Source organism: Odontesthes bonariensis, chromosome 14, assembly GCF_027942865.1.
Source record: "Odontesthes bonariensis isolate fOdoBon6 chromosome 14, fOdoBon6.hap1, whole genome shotgun sequence".
Lineage (NCBI taxonomy): Eukaryota > Metazoa > Chordata > Actinopteri > Atheriniformes > Atherinopsidae > Odontesthes > Odontesthes bonariensis.
Window position 1 is genome coordinate 22,819,596 of NC_134519.1, and position 27,067 is coordinate 22,846,662.

The window sequence follows — 27,067 nt, forward strand, 5'->3', positions numbered from 1 at the left end:
ACTCACTACTGGAAGCTCTCGCAGAACTTTGGAGACCAGGCGTTGTTCTTGGATTTGGTGGCAAATTTCCTCTTCTTGTCGCTGAGGTGAGGGCCGATAATGTAGACTTCCACAAAAGGCCTGAAGCCCTGTGCTTTCCATTTCAGGTCATTGGCAGAAACGACTAGAGGAGAAAAAAACAAAAAAAAACGACAAGTAAAGTGAGCAAAGTAGGACGTTGGAGGATAAAGAAGACTATACCATGACCCAGTCTGCACTGTGCTCTTACCTTTGACGCTGATCTTGTGCTCTCCGTTTGGTTGGGGTAAAATGTCCACGTTCATGACCACCTCGCCAACTGCGTCCACTCCAGATGCTGGAAAAACACACTCAGTTACCAGCACTATATTTATCAGACTGAAAAGAAAAAAGGAGTTAATCTGAAGGAAGCAACAAAGGTTTCCATAGGATTACTGTATTCCATCACACCATGTGTGCCCAAGCTCTTTCACATTCTACCCTCATCCTGATCTTTAGTCCCTGCTGTGTTTACATTCAGTCTCTCTGTGCCCTAACGATAAAAGTATGTGAAATATTCCATATACCATAAACAATTCTATACATTGGGGACAGTTTTTGCTCGGGTGCTGTGGGTTCCCCTGAGGGACATGTACCTTTCTCTGGTGGGGTGTCTTCATTAGCCGTGTACCTGACCCCCTTTCCTCCGTGGACTGAGGGCAAACAGAAGAGAACGTAAAAAACAAAACAAACAAAAGAGCTCCTAATAAAGCAGATCATTGAGGTAGACCTGGCTGATGCCTTCAACACCTGAACAATTATAGCATCCTTGAGAGAGATGTATCAGAACACGGGCTAAAACCTATCAGTCGACTTTTAGTATGACACAAAGTGTAATCAAAACCAGAAAAAGCAAGCACTGCATTCTATACAACTGCTACTGAAGCGTTCATTAAAATATTCGCTCATACAACACTGTAAGCAGGTTATTCCATTCAGTTCCACTCGTCAAATTACATGAAAAAAAACATGCAAGAGAACTTTCTGAGAGCAACTCTGTGTGAAGCAGCTTGAACCTACTCCGTTACAGTGTGAATATGCGTACGAGTGTGCGTTGGTTCTGTCTGTGGTCGTACCCTGAGCATTTTGTGAGAGGATAAACTTCCTGATCAGCTTGTCTGTGGCCTGCGTGTACAGAGACAAGGCGTAGCGCAGAGACTGCAGGTCGGGACTCTTCTCCAGGAACGTCTTCTTCAGGCCAACGCCACCCGCATGGAAGTATTGCTGCGCAGCAGATGTGACACGACACACATATTGAGCTCTGGGCGACACATGCAGTTTACAGTGGGGTCACCATCCTGCAAGCAATGACGCCCGATAGCTTCTCTGGTATTTTAAACTACTTTAAATCTGTAAAATATTATATTTTGTCTAGATTATATTTCGTCAACAACCTGATTCTCATCATATAAATTTAAACATAACCTCTGGAATATGGAGTGCTGAGCCTTCTGGTAATAAACATCCATATCAACTTCATATTTCCAACTGTAGTCTGCAGCTGTTTTAATATTTATTATAATGTGCGGTTAATAGTTTTAACCCTGATACATCAGTCAAACATCTGCATCGGCTGATATGTTTAGCGTGTTGAATGCAATTGACTGAACTCCAAATGGGATGACATTAACCAATGGCAGCGGCCGATGTTCATCTGGTGTGTTCTGATTGTGTTGCATTGGCTTTGCCTTGAAACAAGAAACTATACATTTGCATTCACTGTTGGGTAAAAGAAGTTGGTAGTAGTTAAAAAGGCTTATGAAATATCAGTTATTTAATCTATTTATTCATTTACTTACAGAGCGGATCTTTTTTATTTGAAAGCTTTTGATAAGGGTTTCATAAAGGGTGATCTCTGGAATATGCAAATTGGACCCATCTCTCCACTCTGCCGCTCGCTGCCCCCGTCCCCCCCATCCTCCCCATCCCCAGCTGCGAAGGAGCTTCCTGTCTGCTGCTCAGATGAGGCAGTCTGTCAACACCAACAAAGCATTTCTTGTTTTTTCAAGTGGGAGAGGAAAACCCAGCGCTTGGTTTGCTAATCAGGAAACTCAGTTGACGGAGTTTGTTTCTGAAGTTTGTTACATACGAAACAAAAAACACTGTGTTCAAATTTAGATTTTCACTTCGGGTAGGCATTAAATCAAAGTTTAAGCTAGCAAATACAGTAGTATTGAAAACAGAACGAAACACATTTCATACCTTAATAGTATCCAGTGCGAGCTCTATGACCGCACACTGTTTGGGAGTCAGCGCTTTGGCCTCCTCTCGGCCCATGTGCTCCTGCAGGACAGAGCATACAGAGGTGTCAGCCTATGCCTCAGCTGTCTATATGTTCAAATCTAAGTTTTAGTACAAATTCCCTCTGTAGGCATTTTGTTGTCGTTGCTGCCATCTGTTTTCATCACCTTGAGCTTGGAAAGCTGACCCAGCTCCTTAGCTGCATTGAAGATCATCTGAGTGCCCTGTCAAAGAGACACAAACAGACAGGTGAGTTCAGCGTGAAGAGAAACAAGTAGCGGTGTTTGAGAGATGCATGTGAAGAAGATTCCCAAGGTGAGAGGTGGGTGATGGGGGAAAAGAGTAACGCTTAACATTTTATACATTTATGGACTGACTTGAGGGAATATAACTTTCAACCAGGTAGAGTAAACAAGCTTTGTCTGAGGAGGGGGAGGACCAAGGTTTAAGTGCTTTAACAGTGTCCAGTCACAAAGTATCGCAGGGCTAGTAATGCTGATTCTGGTGCACGCTGGAGCTATTAAAGTCAGGTTTTGAAGCACCGTATCCACGGAGGAGAAAAAGTGACAAAGGCTACGGGGGGTGAATTTTGGGTTCCTGTTACAAATAAAGTGTTTCTTCATGCTTTTAATGGCTACACACACATACTTACAATAACCTTAGGATTGGGGGGTGTGGGCAAGAATGAGGAAATGGCAGTACAGATGGGTTAATGTACAATAACATTTTAATACAGAAGTGAAGAAAACATTGAATTTCAAAGGCATAAAAAAGTTTTTAATGACATACCGTCTGGTCTGTGAGTGTTGGAAGCACAATTGTTTTTTCCATTGTGTTCATCACCAGTTTCCACAGTTCCTTCAGCACTCTTTTCAGTACTGTCTTCTCACAGATCTTAGCAAACAGTGACAAGCTAAAACCGAAAAAACACACAATCCCTCACCAAACAGTAATTTCATTTACAGCTCGCTTACCAATACAGTTGAGATGCTATTTTGTACAAAGACAAAATATTGAAATATTTTAAAAAAATTAAAGAAAATGAGAGAAGGCTTTGAAAAAAATGTATTTGACACCAACAACAGTTAAAAAAAAAAGCTAGGACAGAGAAAACTGGTGAATTAAATAGTATCGTCACAAGATTCACAGAATCCAATATGGCTGAAAAACTAAAGCCAGTTGCTGTGATCCAGCTTGTTATGGGCTCACATTTCAAAATCCAATCATAAATGTGCAGAAACTTCCACATCTGTGCAAGCATCATTAATGCTGAACAATATATGCAGGTTTTATCCTGCCATCCAGTTCACATCTTTTTTTTCGGGGAAGGTCTTGCTTATTTCAACAAGACAATGCCAAACGTCATACTTAAATACAGTACAGGAACAGCATGGCTCTAGAGTCATGAGCCCTAGCGCTAAACTGACCCATCTGTAGTCCAGCCATGTCAGCCAATCAAAACATTTGTCGCATGTAGCCCTAAAATGCTGAGCTACTGAAGTCATATGTCAAAATAGTTATGGGAAAGCCTATTGGATATACAGCAAAGTTTAAATGATCAGCAGATCATTGCAGTTCTATATTTAGCATATGGCATTACTTGAGCTAATTAATGCAAGGACAAAATAACAATTTATTCCTAATTTGCCAAATTGGCTGCTGACATCCAGCCATACTCACTTGCTGTCCAGGAAATCCATGATGGGTTGCAAGACATTGTCAGCCTCCTGCACTACGCTGCCATTGGCCGGCACAGTCTGACCTTTCACCTGGGCAAGGATGTCCCCCATTTGCCTGACGTTATCCTCAATCTGGGGCTGGAAACTGTAACAGTGCACAAGTCACAGAAAAAAAAAAAAAATCATGAGAACGGACTTCGAAATCCACTGGAAAAACTGCTTGTGGTCGTTTTCGGGCAGATCAGACAGAAACGCCCACCTGACAGCAAAAATGCGGCTGAGGTCGTCCATGACGCTGTTCAGTTTGTTCTGGAGCTCTTTCAGGAAGTCACTGGCCTCCAGATTGAGCTGGAAGAAAGATGTGATGAGTACAACAGATGTCTCATATTAGGATATCAAAATGAAAAAGAAAATGGAATGGAAACTCACATCTTTGCCTCCCATGGCCTCAAACATCTTCTCCAGCTGAACTCTGAGCTGCTGGATGTTATTTATAATGATACATGGCTGAGAAGAGAAAGAGAAACATCATTACACACACACACATATACACACACTGTGTTTTTCGCACATCTGCTCCCAACCTTTTATTGTGATCAACCAATGTCTGGTCCCTTAATGTTTTTATTTGAATTTCTTTTGCGTCTTTGGTGAAATCCCTCCTGGTGATGCAGGGCAGGGGAAGCTGGAGTTTTCAGTAATTACTGCTCCACTGGGGGGTGCTGGTCTCTACAGGGGAGCAGCCTATTTTTCTACAAGAGCTTACCACTTTCAGCTAATTACACAGCTCTAACTCAATGTGAAGGCTGCAACCTGGGCTCAGCCATTACACTGAAGAGTATTTCATTGTGTTGAAATTAATCAACTCGACCACAAACACAGTAAACGTCTTAAAATGCAGTTTAAATTACACAAATTCCCATCAATTACCTTGTTGTGTCAAAACTAAGATATATGATAGAAAGAGCATGACATTAAAAAAGACAAAATCAAAATAAAACATTACAGTCACCTACCACTTTCTCTTTCTTGACATGATTTGGAAAGTCCTTGGCTATGATGTCAGCGTAAGACAGCAGGACGTTGCCGATAGTCTACGAGAAAGAAAGGTGTTACATTGGAATGAGCACTCAGGCAAACACATTCTGTGAGAGCATGAGGAGGTGAAAGTCACCTTGGCGAATCTCTTCATGTAGTTGCCAACAATCTGAGGGTCGGGACACTCCAGCTTGCGGATGATTTCAAAGCTCTGATTGAGCTGAGAGAACACGTCCACCACAGAGCATGAGAACAAAGCGTGCTCCGACGTGACCTGGAACTAGAGATCGAGAAGAGGGAGTAGAGGGGAAAATTTAAGAGGGTGCTCTGAGGTGCTGGTGCTACAACGCGGCGATGTGACACTGAAAGTGTGATGCTTGATTCCACTAAGGGCCACCACCCATGAGAGGAACTACAAAACTGACCCCTGAGGAGCTGCCTGAGACTTGACAGGTGGGTCCTCTTAAAGTGTTTGGACTGGAGGGATGGAGGTAATCAGAGGGTTATGATAGGGAAAAGAGTCCTCATTAGCAAGCCGGCCATTAGCTCAGAGTTGAATTGTGTTACGGTATGTGACTGAGCCAGGGGACCACCGTTTCGCTGACAAGGGAAAGCAGAAGCTGCCTCGGGCGACAGTAATTGGACCCAAAGGAACCCTGACATATGAGCTGGGAGAGTCTTCAGCTGCTTTGTATCGACTTTCCTGCTGTGTGGCTACGTAGGTGTGAGCGAGACAGGGACTGTGAGACGCAGCGTGGTATGTGTGTGTGTGTTTACATCAACTTGTGCTGTAGCATCTGTTCTATTACAGTGAAGTTTTTTTTCTTTTTCTTCCTCATGCCTTTGGTATCAAATCCTTATCGATTGTCTTGAGGCTTTTAGGAAAGCCTAGGAACTGAGTGTGTGTGTGGAAGGGGGGGGGGGGGGGGGTGTACAGGCTGAAGATCACATTTAAACTTTTGCGATGTATTCCTTTGCCGTTTCAGCAGAATTCAGTTGTTGAATGCTACTTACACTTCAGCCTTACATGACTGCGTGGTTTCTTTTTTGGTCAAATTATTTCTAAAGAAGAATTCGGACCAAAACTTGGCTGAAATAGCATCTCCTGAACCTTGATGGTTGTAAGTAGTCCAATGCAGTATTTACATTCCAATACTTAAAGAGATGCAAGACTCATATGTTGCTAAAAACACAGTAATAGCAATAAAATGGCATTATTCAAACTAAGACTGCACATGAAAACAGATACCCCGTCTTTCTTGTCCCTCTCTAGGGCTCCATGAAGAAAATCTCTGGACACTTCCTCATTCTCATCCAACCACATGATGACAAATGGCTCAAACCAGCTGCAAACGACAAAGAACGAGAAAGGGCATGATAAATCTTTGCACCACAGTCGTCAGAAAAGGTGTGCAGCTACACAGAAAGTACTCACGCTGGATATTCAGGTACGTGTTTCTGGAAAGTGGCCAGTTCCTTGCAGTACTCATTATAGAGCCACTTCACCTTAAAGTGCAAATTCATATAGTCTGCACTCTTACACAGCCTTTGCTTCTCATGCTCTGCATATCAAAGAGAAAGAATGATATGAGGAGCGTCCCACTCTAAACTCCCCTTCTTTCTCCACATAAAAACAACACAAACATTTATCCCTCTGATCTCACAACGCCAGCAACACACACACACAGACAAACTTACCCTCCATGGCGTATCTCATATCTTGAGCAAACATGTTCCACATGACTTCAGCGCTGATCTTACCCACATTGAGTTCTTGGGGAAACCTGTGACAGACATCACAGACACAGACAGAGGCTTAAATATCCAGTAATGGTACTGTATTATTTAACAGAGGTTCATTTTTATATAACTCCATCAGCACTTCCTCTCCATGTTTCCAGCAGCCACAGAAATAAAAAATACTCTTGAGAAAAAAACAGCATCTTGCCAAAAGTTGGCAAGATGCTATTATCTTCATTGTTTCTCAAAACAAAGCCCATGGGCCTAATTAAATTCATTATCAGAAATATTTAATTAAATATTTACAAATCACCCCCCCCCCCCGTATCATTCCTATTTGTTTTCCATTTTAAAAAAGGCTAAAAGTCCGCTTGATACTCCCCCCTACTTCATATTCCATTGCCCTGCACTGCTTTCCATAAATTCCATATAGCTGTTATCATATCAAACCTCTCCTAAGCTGACTCTTAAATATTGCCTTGAGGCCTTGGAGCAATGCTACGAGCACATACTCACTGATTAAGGCAATGGGTGTATGAGTTCTTATCCTCTTCTATGATGGAAACAATAAGGGTGATGAGCTTTGACCAGAAGTCCAGGTTTTTGACGCTGGGACCCTGCTCATCAGGAGGAACTGCTTTTGACTAGAAAAAGAGACGTTGGATTTGTATCTGAAAAGCTGCATATATCAAGATTTCCTTTATCGTAGCGCAGTGAGGGCATAGCATGTGCTCAAAATTGTGGGAAAGCTGTATTGGCAACAGACATTGGCACATACACATTCCATGCAGGTTAACTCACAGGGTCGGTCTGATATTCCCTGTTGTAGAGATCGTGGCAGTTGTTGAAAATGTACTCGTAGGTGGAGTTGAGACAAGCTTTTACACAGTCCTTCACCACCTGACTCGCCCTGGGGGGACTCTGCAGTTCCTGGACCTGAACACAGACAGCACACAGCGTATGGCTGAATGGAAAACACTTTAAAGTATTTGTCTGACACGCGGTGTCTCAGCAGGGGGTTATCTCAGTGGGAACCAGAGACTCAATGAGCTGCAAAAATCATACCAACACTCACATAAACACCTCACGCACACACACAGTGTCATGCTAATGACTTCAGTTTGAGTAGGATGTTGGTAATCCTTTTTCTAAATTTGTGCTTCAGGCTACAGATAAAGAAAAATACTGAGAACTTTAAAATAAATAGTTTGGAGAAAAAAAGAAAAAGGGGAAACAAATTCCTTCTGATATTCATTCACACCTTCATCCTAAAGAACGTGATGCTGGTCAGCAGGTCAACAGTAGACTTGAGGTCTTGTAGTCTTTCCGGACTGCTGGCAGGAAAGTTATTCTGAAAAACACACGGAAAACCATAAGAAACTGCAGCAGCGGTGAGCCCAACAAAACACACTGTTAACATCACAAGAAAAGTAGTCCAGGCAGATGAAGCCCACCAGAAGACCCATAATCAACGGCACTTGCGATACTATTTAAGCACTATGTAAATTTGAATGAGCAGTAAGTACCCGATACATTGACAGGTCAATCCTCAGGGAGTTGTGCAGCTGATCCAGTAGCTTGACAAACCTCTCCTTCTACACAGAAAAAGATATAAACACAGAGTAGGCCAATCAAAACACAACGGAACTGACAAGATTATCTGTTGCCACCTGACAGGTCAAACCCACTGTGGACCTGATGATGATCGACTCATTGGAGATTTCATAAAGTAAGCAAGAGACACTAATCTATCGTGTGCACTCCCAGGATATTAAGTCTAGTCATTTCTGAGAAGTTTTTAAGAGCTACATCATCCACTGAAGTATAGCAGTTTTAAATGATCTCATAATTCCTCTTGTAGTAATATTTCAGCAACTCACGCCAAAGTTTGATGCAGCAAATCTGTCCGAGGCAGAAACGTTGTTAGAGGACTGGGTGGTGTGAGCGTAGTAAGCATTAATGTTGGCAAGCAGGGTACTCATCACAGCTGGCACTCCTGGGCACATGTACTTTGATGACAAGCAGGCAAAATGGCTGTTGGATTGAAGAGGCAATAAGACAATTGAATTAACCGCGTGCCCATTTTCACCTGTGTTCATGAATATTCAGTACAGTAAGTATTTAACAGTAGGATTTATGAGGCTATTTGAGAGCAACAGGAAAATCAACAATGCTTTTATTTTAGGATTTGGGTCATCTCTGTAATCTCAAAGTCGGACATTCTGGGTATAGTTTGAGGTACTGACGTCATGGCCTGGTAGATGGACTCCACTCCGTATCTCATGGCAAACTCATCCACGATCTCCTGGGCAGTCTCCTCAAAGTAAACTTTCCAAGCATCGTCTCCTTTAGCATCAGGAATCTTTACTACACCGCTGTTTTGCTCCTCAGTTGTATACTGGAACAGATGCTACATACAGACAGGTATGTGCACATCAGTGTCTTAACATATAGAATACTTTCAGATCATAAAGAACATCTAGATAAAAAATGTATTAATTAAGGCAAGACATGGGCTCACATCTGTGTGTAGACTAGGTTAAATGACACCTATGTCAATCTGTGTACATTTTCTCAATAATTTCAATGATTTTCATTGCTAAACTGTCATAAGAAACCTAATATTGGCAACTACAGTTTAAAAAAAACAACAAAAAAAAAACAGGAAAATTTCTTAGTGTTTGAAGACAGAAACAGAATTAACAAAACAACAGATTGTGTTATTGTGAAACTGAGTAAGACTGACCAGAACTACTGAACTAAGGGAAATGGGTTGCTCTTGCAAGTTTGAAGTTTCATTTAAAACCTAAGTGCAAGTAATCTTAAAAACATTTGTTCGATCAGACTGACCTCATGCAGACAGGTGTACTGGACATGATATGGAGCCACCGTCTCCTCCCCCTTGATCTCCACACTTATGTGCATCCGGATGGCTCCCGACACAGCAGACTTATCTGTTCTCTTGTCTGTAACATAAAGGTCAGACATTCACACTTCCTGAGTTGAATGGCATCTGCTCTTTCTACACTACAGACTTCGGTTTCTTAGGCTTTTGTGTCTGTGTGACTCTCAAAATCTCCCTCGCCTTTTGTCCGATCTCACAAAACTCACCCAGGTTGTACCAAACGTCCATCTCTCCACTCAGAGTGCGCACTTCAATGATGGTTTGACCCAGGAAGTCATCACTCTCACGCTTGAACCTCTGTTTCACGCGAGACTTGATGTCGTCATCCTCGTCCCACACGCGAACCTTGATGCGGTCAGAGGAGTTGTGGCATTCACTGGATGAGGCGGAGACAGAAATAGTCGGAAAACATAAATAGAATACAGAGGAACATAAGATGATAGTGAAAGGAATCAAAGGATTATGCCAAGTTCTACATGATTTTCTAGAGATCCAAACTAAAAAAACGGGACATACTAAATTAGAGCGTTTGACATAAAAGCATTATATGACATATCAGCAGTTAAAACTATCAAAAGCTTTCTGCCACACTCACAAGTGAAAGTTTTCCTCCCAGACAGGGTTGAGGTTGCCGTAAATGGTCTTGGTCCTCTTCTTTGTCTTCCCAACTTGAACCGTTACATAAGGGTCACTGGAGCCTGTTTTGTCTTTAGCCTGAAGGCCCTGGGCACATACCACTGAAGAAAAGACAACAGACAAAGAGATATTCAAACAAAGACTGTGGCAGAGGTCTGATTTTCTTTAAAAATCTAGAATACATCATTTCTTTTGTACTTCAGGTACATGTACTTTCATCAAGTCAGCCACGACCAAAGAACAACTCTACAACAACACAACGTCTGTTTGAAAAGACAAAAAAATGCTTAACACTTATAAGGGATTAGTTACCTGTGATGCTGATCTTTGCTGACCACTTTGAAGTCCCATCGAGCACACTCTGCTTGATCTGTTTCATGTGCGTGGCATGTGTTGTTTTGTCAAGAGCAAACACTTCCTGGATCAGCTCAAATATCTCTGGCTTGTTCCGCTCTCTGATCTTCATGCGGTCCTTTAGGACCATGATTATGTTCTGGGTTCGATCCTCTGCCCCATGCTTGGAGCTCTTCTCTGCAGCTCCTGAGACCAAGATTAAATGAGGAATACAGGAGGAATGGTTGATATCAGAAATGTAGAGGTAATCAAGGCTCAACAACCCAGAATATTATAACAGGTTGCCCTGTAATCATCGATCAAAAAGTGAGCACCAATCCATAGTAGCACAGATCAAAACTGAAAATCTTTGACCGTTTTTGGCCACTTGTCAAACCCAAACCTTCCAACTATCCCACTCAACTATTGATCTGATTATAGAGTGGCTATAAATAGTGGCATGTTTTGGGTAAACACGAGCTCATAAGACTCTTACGACACATGAAATAGATTAATTAGGCATCACATGAACTGCCTCTCATATCAGAATGGCAGCTAAATAAGAAACCTCTTGTGGATCAGAGTTAGACAGAGCAGTGTGGATGCAAAGCCTGTGGGAGGAAGAGAGAAAGAAAAAAAGAGGCAGGGGTGTGAAAGCACATTACTCACGAGATAAATTGGAAAGGAAGAGGGAGAAGAATAATGGGTTGTCAATTGGGCAGAAGGATACAGAGAAAGAGCTAAGTAAAGAAAGAGTCCAAGTGCACATAAGTGAAGAGGAGTGTGTTTAATATGTGCATTTATGCAAAAAGTAGCATGATCTTACTCTGCAGACAGTCAGCATTGAGCAGATCCTGGCACTTGTCGTGGCATTTGACACCACACTCAGAGCAGCGCATGCCTTGGCGTGCGATACCCCACAGGAGTCCCTCACATTCGTAGCAATAAGTGGGGGTGGTGGCTGTCCACACCTCAAAGTTGTGCGGAGTAGTGGAGGAGATGGGATAGATCAAAGCCTGCAGGGTCTTCTTATAAACATGGCTCTTCTGCAAATGTCATGATGAAAACAAAAGAAAAGTTTGATTTCAGCAGCTATCAAATGTTTCAAAAAGCTGAGGAGAAATGTGACAAAGAACAGCAAGAAGAAAAACACCCACCAGCTCCTCGTTGCCAAGGGTGGTGGAGGCCATGGCGGAGGTGATTCCAGCTTTACGCGAGTTTTGCACCAAAGACTATAACAAGAAGGCAAACAGAAATGTGTACGAGTCTGATCTAAAGTTTTTTAGTTCCATTTGAATTTGTTGAGGGATTAATAAATACTTACCATCGCCTAATAAAGCCAAGTCATGTTGAAACACAGGAGAAGAGTTGAAGGAGACACAATCAAAAAAAGCAATTTAAACAAACATAAACATATGTATGCGTTTGTGTAAATGCCCTATAAATCTGATCGGTATGGCCCAACTTCTGAACATCAACAGTGTAGCTACACTTATCATTGATATAACATAAACACCACAATTGTGCAAACACTGAATTCATTAGTGCCTCGTGACCGGCTGTGGGAGTAGTTTAGTAGTGCGAGTATATTCATTTTTGATTATAAAAAGGGAATGGTGGAAGATAAAAGATTTGAAAACATGTGGACACTTGGAGAGGCAAACTAACAACAAACCTTAATACACATCGAGAGTGACATAATAGTAGAGAGCCAATAAAATCTAAACAGAAATCATTCCACAAGTTTGGTAAATATTTCTGTGTGCGTTTGCTTTCGTGGCCTTTCTCACCAGATCTCTGACGAGAGGAACGGCTTTCCTTTTGCGAAGGTCAGGCATGCTGTCGATACTGTAGAGTGCACCTCCCATTCTGAATAAAACAGAGTAGATACATTATACATTCATTTATGTGCTCATGACTATTTATAGCTAATCAAACATGCATATCACCAAAATATCTAACGATGAAGTCTGTGGCTGACAAATTTTTAATTCTTGTTTCTAAAGCCAAGGCAGACATCTCAAGGACTTAACTGGAGAGTTTAATTATTCAGGCTGAACTTCTCTCAAATAGTCGTCATGACGATCCACACTCCTGGGTATATCTGCTTGGTTTTTATTTGGCTAACTTAGCCTTTCTTCAGTGAGCACCAACCGCTCCACTCTTATATCTGCCTCATCTACAAATGACCTGCCAGCTAAGTCAGGGCAGCCCAGTGCTGTTCAATGTTCGCTGGCCTAATGCCACAAACTGAAGAAGCCTGTGAATCAGAATGAAATACAACAGAGGTTTCCCAGACGTAAAGGTCGTTTTCAATATAAAGCAGCGGTGGCAGAATTTCCCAAATGAGCTATGATCATTTAGACTAAATTTCATTTGCCGGAGCTGCTTTGTGACGTGTACAGTATCTTTCATTTGAGGGATAAAGAAATGACTGGACAGTAACTCACCCTCCTTTACCAAACCACAGCGAGCTGGAGGTTTCTCCCCGAGCCTAGGAGAGAAAGAGGATGAATGTTAAAAGATTAAATGAGACTTCTTATGTCTGCACTTTCCAGCCTTTAAATACTGTATGAATAGGGCTGTTCACTAGAAAGTTACATCATTAGAATCTTAACAATTTATTGTAACAGAGGAAGAGAGAGAGAGAGAGATGGGTCAGTAAAAACTCTTATAAAGTGTTATTGTGTTCTTCACACAATCAATTTGTACAAACCATTAAGAAAAGATAAGAGTAATATGAAATAATGTTACCCTAATTAATTTCACTGCAAAAAGCATAAATTGTTTAAGTAGCCATGCAAAACTGGATTTGCTTAAGATTTAAATTAAGACATTTTCATGAAGAACCAGAACTAGAAGAACATGTGTAGCAAATAATCAAGCTGTGGGACAGCTTCTTGCAAGATTCAGCAGAAGAGATCAAACTTTATGAAGATGAAGGAATGAAGTGAAAGTGTCTTAAACACGGTAAGAATATCCAACCAGACATATCTCCTTTCTCTCAAGCTACCATTCAGACTGTACCTACCTGTCTGCATGCTCCAATGATGGCCGAGCAAAGTGCATGCGAGTGTCGCTATGGCAATGACATGAAACTGGAAAGAAAACAAAGTGGGTCGGCACAAACAAACAAAAAAAAATAAAGACAAGGGGAAAAGAAGCTAAATGTACAAAAAAAAAAAACGCAAGGTGACATACATCAACATAAACATTGAAGCAAGTGATTAATTATTTACACAACTGAATTCAAAGATAATGAATAAATAAAATGTGCAAGTGAAAACTGACCAAGCAAAATTGAATGCGTCCAACTAAATCAAGCAGTTCTGTCAAGCAATGGTGTGGTGCTTCATCCAAACTCAAAATAAAGGGTTTGATGTCTGACAAGTGCTCCTATTTTAAGAATACCGAAAAAGGTATCAATTATACAAGATGGAACACATTAAGTCTGCTTCCTGGTGACTTGCAAAATACACTATCAAAATAGAACTCAGGAAGATACTGTGTGTACCCTGTCTGCACATCAATAATGCACAACATATGTATATTTCAAAGACTGGGTAGACATTTTTGGAGTCTCTTCAACTCAGGTATTTGTTTTAAATTATAGAGTGGAGCTGAACCAGGCCTACAGCTCTGGGCCCTGACTGGACTGGAATGTGAACGGAGGCTGGGGCACTAACCAGAAATTAACTGGTACACTTACCTCTCTCAGCTGCTCCAAGACCTTGTTGTAGAGCCTCAGCCAGTTCTCTTTGGCTCTCACTGTTGGGTCAACTGGCTCTTTGGGTTCCTCTATAACTGGTGAGCTAAAAGAAAAATATAAATGTCTACAGCTGACGTACGTCTAGCAACGGCGACTTATTGATTCTTTTCTAGTCTATTTTTGTTAATGATTCACTTTATCGATCTCATTCCCTTTCAACCTTCACTCCTACCTCTCAGGTGGCATCTCTTTTTGCTCTTCTGGCGTCAGTGTTCTGCTCTCTTGAAAATGCTCTTCTGTCTGCTCTGCAGGAAGCTTCTCCTCATGCTGAGCAGGGGGCGTCCTGGCCTCTTTCTCTGTCATCATATCCTCTTCTAACCACAGTTCTTCCTCCAGCTGGGGAGCCTCATCCTCAAGAGCAGCTGTCTGTGTGGCGGAGGGGTCGTTTCCCTGGGAGTGAGGTGATGCAGAGGAAGGGGTCTGCTGGGTTGAAGGGCCTGTGGCAGTGGAGGGTGGCTGGGAGGCTGAGTTTACCACAGTAGCTGGGTGGGACGGAGGGACAGAGTGGGCTACAGCAGACTGGTGTTGTTGAGGTGCAGCTGAGGGTGGAGGGTGAGCCTGGGCAGGCTGGGCAGTGGGAACTGAAGACAGGAAAGTAGAAGCCAAGCCTGTGACCGCAGCTGTTAGCGGTTTGGCCATTGAGAAGAAGGAAGTGGCAGATGGGGCGGGCTGTGGCTGAGCTTGTGTTTGGGGCTGGGCTTGTTTTGGTGGTTGGGCTGTTTGTTGACCGGTTGGGGGCTGTGCTGTTGACGCCATGCCAGGACGATGAGCCTGGTTGGATGTTTGGTTAGGGGTTTGAGCAGCAGGCTGCTGTTGATGTAGGGAGGGCTGTTTTTCTAGAGGCGGTCTGGAGCTGGGTACATCAAGCGTCGGGGCTGCCGTGGATGTTGGGGTAGGAGTGAATGGTGGCTCTATGTCCTCGCTGAGGGGCCCATCTAAATTGTACAAATCCTCATCATCATACATCATCTCCTCATCCTCAAAGAGGCCATCCTCCTCTCCCTCATAAAGTCCTCCATCATCTCCCTCATACAGAGCAACCTCTTCTCCTCCATCTTTGCTGTAGCCACCCTCATCACTGTATGCCCCCTGGGTCTCATCAGGATCCCAGTCTGGAGAGCCTTTACTGTAGCTAACTGAGGAGTGGCATGAATGGTAGGAGTCATTCTCATCGTAAGGGTCCCTTTCACCGTACTCACCACCATAATCCTCCTCACTCAGCTGACTGCTGCACCGACTGAGCTCTGCAGAGGATGCATAGCTACCAGTGGGACTGGAAAGAAGAGAAGAGGCAAAAGTTACAATGCAACATGAAATAAATAGCTTACCATCCCTTTATGAACTATAATGTCAAAAATGCTTATAGTGCACAATACTGGAGCACTTTATGGCCCGTACTTTTTGTACTCCACTGGACAGCCCCTCTAAACACCTTTTCTGCGTGTCTTGGGAGCAGCCAGGAATAATGCTGATGGCTAATCAATGAAAAGCAGTGGAAATACAATAGTACCAGACAAGTAGCAAGAAACAGAGCAGAACAGAAGGTTGAGAGACTTAGAGAAGGCCGATCAAAAAAAAAAAAAAGGGACAAGCATCCAGAAGTGCAACAAACAGGAAAAATAGTATTTGTACTCCTTGATGAATGGAGTTATTAAAAAGTTAATAGAGACACAGGAAGGAGGGTGGATGAAGGTGAAGACAGGAAGGGAGTGGTGAGCAGAGAGACTCCAGAGAATGAGGGCACAGAGAAGGAGGGAGTGTAGAGAGCAGTGGGGATGAGATTGAGAGGAAAGGGTGGGGGTGTGAGCAGGTTGCCCTGTCCAATACACTCACACAAGCAGCTAATCTTATGTGCAGTATTGATCATTAGATTGCAAGTTAAATAATTCATAGAGTGAGAGGTGGATGGATGCATATTTTCATTCTCTGTCTGAGAGAAATACATCAATAAATGCTGAGAAATCTAACAGTACTGAAAATAACTGACAGTGTAGTTCAGACCCAAAGTACCTTTGGGTCTGAACAAGCCAATGAAATGTCTGCATATGCAAAAAGGACATGGCAGAAATTTCATTGACTGTCTTCATTCATTTATAACACTTCTTAAAGGATATTCAGACTCGCAAAAGGAAAACACAGGTATAAATGGTAAAATTGTTATTGGCTGAATTCCATTCAGCTCCTTTGGCTGAAATCCATTCAGCTCCTTTGGCTGAAATCCATTCAGCTCCTTTGGTTGTAGCGTCAGCCGGCTCACTGTCGCACACACTGACTCATTGGTACATGAGGAAAAAAGAGCCATTGTTCATTTTCTTTTTCAGCAGGACAGTCAGTGCATTTCCTTTTACAAAGGGTCAAAACATCAGTTTTGATACAATAGATACAATATATTCCGTTCAATCAACTGAAAAAAAATTTACAAATAGAATAATTTATCAATGATATTATCAACGTAATCTTTAATGCAGGTACACACCTGACAGTTCTCTGATTGTGGTAGTCGAGGTCCTGGCTGTTCCCGGTGCGTGGATAAGAGAAGCTCCTGGAGCTGCGGTGCTGGTGGCTGATGGGATACTGGTGAACAGAAGCGTTGGGCTGGGATGTGCTGTAGTAAGGAGGGGGGATGCTGTTACTGGTTTCGCTGCGATAGTCGCTGTCTCTGTCATCCACAGCGCTATCTGGGTCCTCATCTACACAAAAGCACATAGAGACACGGGATGAGAAAATAACTTTTTAGTTTTAGATTTCTATCAAATAAAAGAAAAAGAGAAAAAAAAACATGAAGCTGGCAGCATTCCAGCACCCCTATTAGATCCATACAGGTCATTGAGAGTGCATTCATACATGAAACACATGATGAACATTATGAGCTTCTTCCCTCTCAGGCTCATCATAATAACTCAGCATAAATCTGCTCTGCTCACTGAGGACATGCTTTACTTTTCTGTGATGTTCATTGATCAAAGATTACCATCCCAGACAGTGCGAAGCAGTCAAAAGCGAAACCAGCTATCTATTAATCATTCATCATTATCTTTCTCACTCCAAAAGCCAGCTAACAAACTGCTGCACGGCGTACAGCTTCATCTTCCTCTGTCCTGTAATGTAAACACTTATCAAAATGGCATGAAACCTTTTATTACTTCGCCCATGTCCCTACATGTCTCATTGTTTTCGTCTCCATCAGGCACTTCATTAGCTCACAATCTGTCATTAACCCCCTGCTCTTTTCTTTTTCCTCTGAGTGAACAGAGATGAGATGAATTGCTGCAGTTGTGTGGGTGAGTCTCACAGGCACTTATATAAGACCATCTGCTCATCCCAACAAGAGGGAAAACAACAGGCTGGGAGGATTTGGGGCTTTTTCTCCAAAAATTTAATGCATATAATAATAATAATACGTGCAAAACAAATAATACATGCAAAAGAAAAAGCACTATTCTGTCGATTGTTTTTCATAATCAGCAGACCTTGTTCTTTGTTACTTTGTACCAAATAGTGCCTAAGTTGTCGAGTTATCGTCATTATCTTTCGGGGATAAACACATTGGTGCTTGTTGTGTTCATAATGCTGTGACAACCTCGGATTAAACTTATTTCCCCTCTATCGAGAGGGATAAACATGGGAAACCTAACAGGATTATCTGTGACCTACAAATAGGGGAAGAAAAGTACTGTTTTGTAAGTTTGTGAAAGCTGCAGCTGATGTTCAGCTTTAAGGGTGTTTGAAGGTGAACAGTGTTGGACGTAGAACTATTTAATAAATGTTCCCTCCTGTTTATGAGCAGTGCAGCGGCATGGTGACAGTGCTACACTTTTAGCAGCAACACAGAAATAAAACACAAATAGATACCCTCAAACTGAATGCTAAAAAAGTGCAATTCTCCAAATTCAGGTGTATATCTAAAGTGCATCCAGCACTTGCACTTACTTTGTTGGTCCCCCCATAGACTCCAGTTACCTGCAATGAAACAGAGGGGTGTCAGTGTTGATTATGAATTACACCTGTGGTCAAACTCAAACATGCATTCACGCTATCAATGCTTCAATGTTTCCAGATGGGGACAGCGAATGGAGAGAGTGAGGAGGGAGCGATGTGCCTCCTAGTCTCTCCAGCTGCTCCAGACAGCTGGCTCAGCAAGCTATGCAGACAGGGCCAATAGACAAAGCACACAGGCATTTGTGGAGGAGATGGCTTCTGGACATCTGATAATACTATTGATCTCTTGCAATGCAGCAAACCAGGTCTGTTTCGTCTAACACACAACTCATGTGGTGAAACACATAAAGCACAAGCTGAGTTAAAGCAATCTAATTACATCTAAACACCTAAATCGGTAACTGATTACTTACAGCACTGGGTTCCCGGTGCACGGAGGGGGCGTTCCTGTTCCTCTTGGTACTGTAGGTGGGAGAAGCAGGACAAAAAGAGGTTAGCCGGTGATCAAAAGGAATAATTCCATTTGTATGTATGCCTACACACAAGAGTTACAGTAAATATTGGATTTCATCGAGAACAGTAAAACACGTTCCCCCAATTAATCACATTAGCTTGTTCCTAAAAAGTAAGGATGTGCTGGGGTATTAAATCAATCAGGCTGACAGCTTACATCTTGGTCCCTCATGGCATTGAGCTGCTCCAGTTTTTTGGCCCAGTAGCGTGCCTCATCCTCAGGGATATCTGAAAAACAATGGCAAAAAAGCCAAAATGGAGCTTCACCTTCCAAAGCACTTAATATATTAATGTGCAGAAATGTTCAAACAAATGACAATAAAACATGGTTAAAAAGAAAATAAATAAATACATTTTGACCCAGATCTGACTGTTCATTTTTAAGAAAAACGGAAACAAAGCTGCACATAGTTTGGCCAGATCCAAACATATTGACATTTAAAATTGTCCTTTTCACTTAAAGCCCCCAAAACAAAAATAGGTCAGGTGCACATATTTAGGAGTCAGGTGCACAATATTGACCGGAGAGACAGGAAGAGTATGAAAATGACACCTAATCGATGCTAAGAGGGAGACAGTTTGATCACCGAAAATAAAAGAACAGAGTAACTCCTCCTACTGACACACACACACTTCTTAACCACATAATTGAGAAGTGGGTCTGGGTAATTAATCAAACAGAGATTATTGATTTTCATTTGTCAATGTTTGCTGTGAAAACATTATGAAAGACATCATTCATTTGCTTCATCTTCTGTTTTCCTACAGGGGTGTTGTTTGCTTATTCATATACAGTATATTTTCTCCCATTAAATGGCAGTTTCTGGTTATTCCAGTACTAAGTACTCACCAAGCGGCAGTTCAAACCGTGTATCGAGCAGCACCAGGTGTAGAGTGGGCTCTTTGGTGCCACAGATCTCATTATCAGCCATGATGACCTGAGAGTCCAGCGTGAGCCACTCCCCTGGACCTTCCTGTGTACACAAAGGATATTTTTTGCACAAGCAGCATTACGCTACTGGATGAAAACAAGTATCAACACTGCGCTTGTGCTTTGAGCCCAGCCACAGCTCAGTAAAGAGTAGTGGTGGTTGGGGTTAGTGGCAAACCTCATTTGACTGTCGGATGCTGCGGAGCGGAATCCACAAGGTGCCAACCATGGTGTCCCAGATTAACCCTTTGTTCCACACCTCTACTGTCAGGCCCAGGTCCAGGCGGTTAATTTCACTACATCCCAGACAGAGAGATGGAAAATTCTAAATATAGAAAGAGACAGCTGGGGCAACATATATTATGTAGATTATATTTCACTATAAAAGGCCAAGATTATGAAAATCAATGCACGTATGTGCAGCAAAGTTTTGGTCTGTCCACCTGCCATACAATTATAAATAGTATGCAAGTATATATGATCAAGTACTAGGCTTAAAGGGGAACTCCGGGGCATTTGAAGCGCAATCCCATTGCTGGGAGGTTGTCAAATACTGACAGTAGGACACAGACAGGTGCAAATCGGCGCTCCCTTTGCGGCAATTGCGCTGTTTGCGCAGCCTGTCATGCTAGCCAACTACGTGGTGGCTAAGGGGCAAGAGCTAAACCTTCCACGTAAAACAACAACTTGCACACTGCAGAAACGTCACACCACTTTATAAACCATCCGACAATAAAGTCACAAGCCTTACCATCAAAACCATATGCATGGTTCTCACATTACTGGCATGGGGACGTTACAAAACAACTTTATAAACAGCATGTCACTTACCGGTTGTCGGTATGCTCGCGCATGTGAAAGCCCAAAACAGTCAATGGACGATACTCCCAAATACAAAGCAATTATTTTCTCTAGAAAAACTGCGTTCAAGTATTTAAAACATTACAACAATATTACTGGGCATGTATTGTTGTAATGTTTTAAATACTTGAACGCAGTTTTTCTAGAGAAGATAATTGTTTTGTATATGGGATTATCGTCCATTGACTCTTTTGGGCTTTCACATGCGCGAGCATACCGACAACCGGTAAGTGACATGCTGTTTATAAAGTTGTTTTGTAACGTCCCCATGCCAGTAATGTGAGAACCATGCATATGGTTTTGATGGTAAGGCTTGTGACTTTATTGTCGGATGGTTTATAAAGTGGTGTGACGTTTCTGCAGTGTGCAAGTTGTTGTTTTACGTGGAAGGTTTAGCTCTTGCCCCTTAGCTACCACGTATTTGGCTAGCATGACAGGCTGCGCAAACAGCGCAATCGCCGCACAGGGAGCGCCGATTTGCACCAGTCTGTGTCCTACTGTCAGTATTTGACAACCTCTAGCAATGGGATTGCGCTTCAAATGCCCCGGAGTTCCGCTTTAAGTACAATTTTAAGTTATTAAGGACTTAAAATACTACGTTGCTAAAGCACCTCATATGTAATTTCAGACAGAAATGTTCCAGTTCCACATTATTATTATATGGTTTAATTTGAAGAAATGTTGAGAAAAGAAATCTAATACATCCAAATGAAACACTAGAGGAAAAGTAAAAAAACTGAAAACAAGTCTGAGTTTTCTTCTTCTGTCCCACCCCCTTAATCATATCACAGCCGCTAAGATGCATCAGGTGTTACAAAACTGTGCATGAAGCATTACAAACAAGCCCCACCTGCAGCAGCTACAACAGTAACATGACACTTAAACAACGATGGGATACTTTAAATAATCTTCTAATGATATGTATCATCTAAATGGTCAAAACATGACCAAATAAATAATTCCTAAATAAACGAGATTATATGATTCATGGCTGACTAACACAGGCCTGCTTGTAGTGGATTGTTTTTACACTGCTGTTCTAGTTTTACTTAAGTAACAGAATCTGAATATGTTTTCCAAAGTTACTGTCCCATTAAACATCTTACAGTCTCCGAGGTTCATCTCCCAGTATTTAGGAGGAGGAGCAATATCTAGTCTGGGAACCACAGGACTAAACTGCATAGCTGTACAATAGAAATGAGTTCAAACTAGCTCCACCTAGATCAACAACAACAGGAAAGTGATACTTACACAGTGTTTCATCCACATTTATCTTTTACTGCTGAAGGTAAATTTACCAATAACCCTTCTGTGCTTTAATTGACGTGGAACATTAAATAAAGGACTCTACAGACTATGTTTACATTATTATACTAGGACTTTTGCTTATGGGTCTATGAGCTTTTTCCACATCTAACACACCCAAGATCTCCAACACACACAAGATATATGATAATTATTTGCAAGCTTTGCGGTTACAAATGTCTCTGAGGGAACAAATCTGAGAGAATCTCACATAAAACATTTACGAGACAGGTGGACGAAGGACAGAATGAAAAGAATAAGGTGAGGGATGAATAAAAGGAGGGAGGAGAGCCATGTGATGAAGGCAGTGGAGGAGGTGATTGTATCGCACGCCTGGAGGGAGAAAGAGGGAACTTTAATTAAGAAATAGAGGGAGTAGATTTCCCTTCTCAGTGGCGACTCATTTTAAGAAAAGTATCCGTTTGATTCATGGCAGAGACTGGGGGGGCAGAGGCATTTAGTGGCAGTTTGAAGGAGGACACGAGGCGCTCTCTGCAGCCCAAACATTACATAACACAGCGTCACTGATGCAACGCCTGTACAATGCTCAACGCCTCCGAACATCATACAAATGCACAGGACTCTGCAGTAATCCTGCCTGCTGCATCCTACATGCTCAATTTTTCTCCCCATGTATCGCCCATATGCTGCCAGACAGCACACTGAATCACTCTACACGCCAAATACCCAAATACATATATTCTAATCCCAGTAACCACAACAAGATATCTTTCAATATTTCTAAAACCATAAACAAAAAACAAACTAGAGAAAAATAGGAAAAATTCTTGCAAATGATCTACTCGGGAGCAGAAATGAGTAGAGAGAGAGTGGAGGGAGTGAATATGAGATGTGATGGGGTAAGTATGAACCAGGTGGGGGGGGGGGGGGGGCTAAGTAGATGAAGATCAAGGAGCTGTGTTTAGAGGAAGTGACAGAGGAGAGGAAAGAATGGCTGGGAAGGAGCCAAGATTGAGAATGAGAGGGCTGAAGTGTCGAGGGAGAGCGGATGAAAAAGAGCATGAGATAGTTGTTGGAGGAGGAGAAGAGCTGTGTGAAACAACACAGGCATAAAGCGCACTTGGGATGGAGGAGTGGAAAAAAAAAGGGGGAGAGGGGGAGGAAAGCTGATAGAAAGCAAAAGAATTTTAAAAAGTGGTGTGGAGAGCATGATGGGCGGATGAAAAGGAGAATGAAGAGGAAGGAGTGAAGGATAAATGTTGAAGGACTCACAACATGAAGTCTTGCTCCCAGCTGGGCAAGTTGCCCCGGACAGCGATGGTTGTGCTCTTCACATTTTGCACCTTAAGTGTCACATAAGTGTTGAACTTCTCTGTAAGGGAAGAGGAATGGAGAAAGAGATGTGTTAACATGAAAAACCCCAGAACTAGAAACGACTAAAAAAAAAAGAAGTCTCTGCAACATACAGACACTGGCAATCTACAAAACCATTCACTTCCTTTCACTGCATCCTCATTCTGCTAAAAGAATCCCGCCACAACACAGCAAGTCTTTCCTTTTATGTCCAAGCTCTCAGGTCTTACCTTGGGGTCCATCCAGCTTGGCTTTTTTCACTGTGGAAACACAGAGAGGGACATGGTGACACACGGGAACGCCATCTGTTTTCACGCTTATATGTCCTCTGTTTTTACACAGAGCAGAAAAACAGAAGATGCCTGTGGTACATAATTATTAACACGTATTCAACCTCGAACTCATGGCTATAACTGTAACAAAAACAAAAACAATATGTGACATGAAAACATTGATAAATAGACATATTTTCCAATTTATTGTCCAACATGCGCAAAGAGACAGAGGTTGTCAAGCACATATTCACACACTACATGTGTGTGGGCTCAGGAAAGCAAAGATTAAGTTATGCAGATTTAGACTAAAAGAGCTGAGCTTAATCAGGTGCATGGAAACTTGGCACAGAGCGTGGAGGCAAAATCCAGGAACACTGCACCTTTGAAACATGGACATCCTACTGTGCTGCGTACACAAACAGCAAACACAATACAAAAACTTCTAAATCATATAGCTATACATTAATTACTTACAATTTCACATCAATCGAAAGTTCACTTGTTATGAATTCAGTTATTTATCATTTATTATTTAGCACATTAAGCATAAAAGCTAAATTACAGGGGATAGTTTTGGGAATGTCTTCCTCGTATAAGTACTTCCCACCTCTATCATACACAATCTGTTAGTGGATTTTTCAGTATGCATTTAAAGCCCGGGCTCCATCTCTGCAGCACTGTTTTACCAGCCTTGACGTAACTCACATACATTTTTAATGCTCCACTATTCTCCACCAAGCGCACACACACACACACACACACTCAAGAAGATCCACACACCACACTGCAGATGTGTACACATCAGACGCACGTTTACATAATAAGAAACAAAGTCAAATTCACTGCATTACATAACCAAACGTGAATCTTATTCCCACCTCCAAACCACACCAAATCCCGACTTGCCTCAAAACATTCTCCACAGGCTCGCCCAAAGTAAAATTGCTTCGAGTGAGCAAGGTTATTTTTAATTTTGCTATCTCAACCCTTTTTATAACTTTCACGCAACGCACAGAACAACTCAAGCCTCACCTGCAGCTTGTGCCGTGCTCTTACGTCAGCAGGCAGAGACGCACACGCGTGCTTAAATGCAGTGGATCACTAACATTCAGCGCACCTGCAGCAGGGATGAACATATTCATCTCCGCTTTCACTCCGTCTCAACAACCCTGAGGAGGACTCGGCATGTACAACATAAAAATCCTTACCATTGGTAAAATTCAGCTTTTACACTCATCCCACTTTTAATTTCCACTTCGGTTTTTGAAAAAGAATAATTCAAATAACTCTACATTCAGCAGAGATGTCCAAAAAGAAGCCACAGTGTGCATCGCATTCAGCGGTTGGTCGCACCCTTGAGGAAGATTAGATCCAATCAGATGTTCCTCTTTATGTAGCCTATGTCTACTCTAAAACAGAGAGTTGTAACTGTACATGAGGATGATCAATAAAAAAAAAAGGAGCTGGATTCAGTGGCATAAGAGAGAGGCTTAATGTCAGGACACAATCATAAATCTCTTTGACAGGCTGAGTAATGATGAAGAATACAACAGGCACCTACAAACAACTGTTTATCTCAAGTGAATGCATGTAAGGAGAAAATACAAGACACATTTACTGTATATGTACAATAAACGTTCCCACAATGCAGAAGACTGTAAGGTTTCCAACATCGGATCAGTTGGCTGAAATGTAGGGTACGGGTGAGAAGCCGGGCTATGGAAAACGAGGTCAGAGCTATATCTGACCATTCCCAAGTGATTAAATGATTTGACAGGGATGTAACAAATCAAAAAGTGTTGGGTTTTAATCAATCATAGGATACTGAGACCAATCTGAAGGACTCAACGGTAAATTTTGTGCAGCAACTTCATTCAGGAAGTACCTCTGACACAGCAGGCTCTGACTTATGGGAGCTAAGAAGGTTGCCAAGAAAACAGAAACTTGACAGGGAATCAAGGAGATCCTTCAACTTGAACTGTGAGGGAATATATGTTTGGGATTGGCAGAACTGACTTCACCCACCAAATGAGAAAATGAGGGACGCATTGATTCAGAAAGACAGCGTCTTATTTTGAAGCATTACATCCAAAGAGATATCTGCAGTGGTCCAAGACAATAGAAAAACTGAACTTCACCTGCAGGGAATAAAGAAAAAAAAGGAACATTTTTCAGAGTTAATCTGCCTCTGAATTCTGCTTTGTTGGCAGATGCGTCAAAGAAATGCTGCCTATTCAGGAGGCACAAAGTACTGTGGAGGCCAGAAATAGCTCCAGTCAGGTAAGCATGAATGATGTAACCGGAACAGAGAGAGGGCTCTCTGCCAAGTCTCGTAGTCTACAGCATCGACAGCTGCAGCCAGTGTTTATGAATGAATGACTTTCAGGGTCTTAATGACACTTGGGACTGACTCAGAGCAGAGACAGTCAGAGGGTGGACCTGGCGGGATGGGATGAGGTGGGGTAGCATCTATAAAAAGCTTGGCATTTAAAAAAGGTGACTTTAAAAGCCCCATATGTGCATTTACACTCACATTGCCATTATTCCATCAGAGTCAGTGTCAGCTCTGACATAGCAGGCATAAACAAAGTGATGCTGTCTTAAAGCAATTAGTCAAAGGTTCAATGTCAGCCCCAGTCTTTGTCATATCTGACTAATAGCTGCATATTGGACAAAACAAGCAGTTTGAACACTTCAGTTTAACTGTAATGATGCAATAATGAGGCACGACCTTTTCCATGGCATTTCCCTTACAACTGGAAAAGCAAGAAAAGAACATTCTGCTTGTAGAGGTCCCACTCACGCTGGGTAACTGTGATGTCCAACTGGGTCTCTTGATCATTAGTCCCCACCCAAACTTTCTGTACTTCAACATTTAAAAATGTCTACCCTGAAAAAATGTCATTCTTAGCGTTGAAAATTGTGACACGTTTCCCATCTCAATACTCCAAAGCTCACTAAGATGTCTTCAAAAGTATCCCACTGTCCAAGACCTCAGTCAGTTTTCTATCAGACATAGAAATGCAGCGCATCTTGAAAAGACAAATGCAGGAAGCAGATATATGCAAATAATCAGTTCCTGAAATAGCTGGCAGCTGTTAACTTTTGATTAAACTAAATATTCCCTGCTTTAATTGGCATGTTCAACTATTTGCTGACATGTACAACATCATAGGACATCGCAGACCAACAATTAATCTATAAATTGATAAATGTGCAGCAGATTATATAATAAGCATTTCTTCCTGTCATAAAAAAAATCCTGGTGGGCAGTTTCTGGCTTTGGATATGCTCTGTTTAAAATCCCTAAATTGAGTACAACTGACATATCAAAAACCATTGAAGTCACTGTGGCTGCGGGTACCAAACTGATCCCACACAAAAACCTCTTATTTCAGACAAGTGTTTCCACAGTTTTGCTGATTCAGCTCCTAATCAGTCCTACAGAATACTATGAACGCATAGGCTACTCCTTCAGTTACTGGTGAGAGCCCTCAGCTTCCTCCTCTCACTTCACCCTGAACGGGAAGC

The 27,067-nt window shown here is 42.0% G+C and overlaps 1 protein-coding gene across 1 annotated transcript in view; it reads right to left on the bottom strand.

Annotated features, from left to right (window-relative positions):
* The window catches only part of LOC142399141 (protein unc-13 homolog A), a 31,516-nt gene that overhangs the window by 3,383 nt on the left and 1,066 nt on the right, over positions 1–27,067 (bottom strand). Inside the window, exons 2-41 of the mRNA XM_075483627.1 lie at positions 23,492–23,521; positions 23,181–23,280; positions 19,960–20,077; positions 19,701–19,824; positions 19,008–19,078; positions 18,751–18,799; positions 18,329–18,358; positions 16,875–17,088; positions 14,571–15,671; positions 14,339–14,441; positions 13,080–13,123; positions 12,420–12,498; positions 11,954–11,959; positions 11,787–11,861; positions 11,456–11,675; positions 10,609–10,836; positions 10,256–10,397; positions 9,867–10,036; positions 9,606–9,721; positions 9,002–9,165; positions 8,636–8,789; positions 8,282–8,350; positions 8,017–8,106; positions 7,557–7,691; positions 7,272–7,399; positions 6,714–6,799; positions 6,451–6,577; positions 6,265–6,361; positions 5,152–5,295; positions 4,994–5,071; positions 4,407–4,484; positions 4,237–4,325; positions 3,979–4,122; positions 3,088–3,211; positions 2,466–2,522; positions 2,260–2,340; positions 1,134–1,281; positions 654–710; positions 269–355; positions 7–163 (exon numbers count right to left, since the gene is read on the bottom strand). Coding sequence (XP_075339742.1) covers positions 7–163; positions 269–355; positions 654–710; positions 1,134–1,281; positions 2,260–2,340; positions 2,466–2,522; positions 3,088–3,211; positions 3,979–4,122; positions 4,237–4,325; positions 4,407–4,484; positions 4,994–5,071; positions 5,152–5,295; positions 6,265–6,361; positions 6,451–6,577; positions 6,714–6,799; positions 7,272–7,399; positions 7,557–7,691; positions 8,017–8,106; positions 8,282–8,350; positions 8,636–8,789; positions 9,002–9,165; positions 9,606–9,721; positions 9,867–10,036; positions 10,256–10,397; positions 10,609–10,836; positions 11,456–11,675; positions 11,787–11,861; positions 11,954–11,959; positions 12,420–12,498; positions 13,080–13,123; positions 14,339–14,441; positions 14,571–15,671; positions 16,875–17,088; positions 18,329–18,358; positions 18,751–18,799; positions 19,008–19,078; positions 19,701–19,824; positions 19,960–20,077; positions 23,181–23,280; positions 23,492–23,521 — 5,314 coding nt within the window. The remainder of the gene's footprint in view (positions 1–6; positions 164–268; positions 356–653; positions 711–1,133; positions 1,282–2,259; positions 2,341–2,465; positions 2,523–3,087; positions 3,212–3,978; positions 4,123–4,236; positions 4,326–4,406; positions 4,485–4,993; positions 5,072–5,151; positions 5,296–6,264; positions 6,362–6,450; positions 6,578–6,713; positions 6,800–7,271; positions 7,400–7,556; positions 7,692–8,016; positions 8,107–8,281; positions 8,351–8,635; positions 8,790–9,001; positions 9,166–9,605; positions 9,722–9,866; positions 10,037–10,255; positions 10,398–10,608; positions 10,837–11,455; positions 11,676–11,786; positions 11,862–11,953; positions 11,960–12,419; positions 12,499–13,079; positions 13,124–14,338; positions 14,442–14,570; positions 15,672–16,874; positions 17,089–18,328; positions 18,359–18,750; positions 18,800–19,007; positions 19,079–19,700; positions 19,825–19,959; positions 20,078–23,180; positions 23,281–23,491; positions 23,522–27,067) is intronic.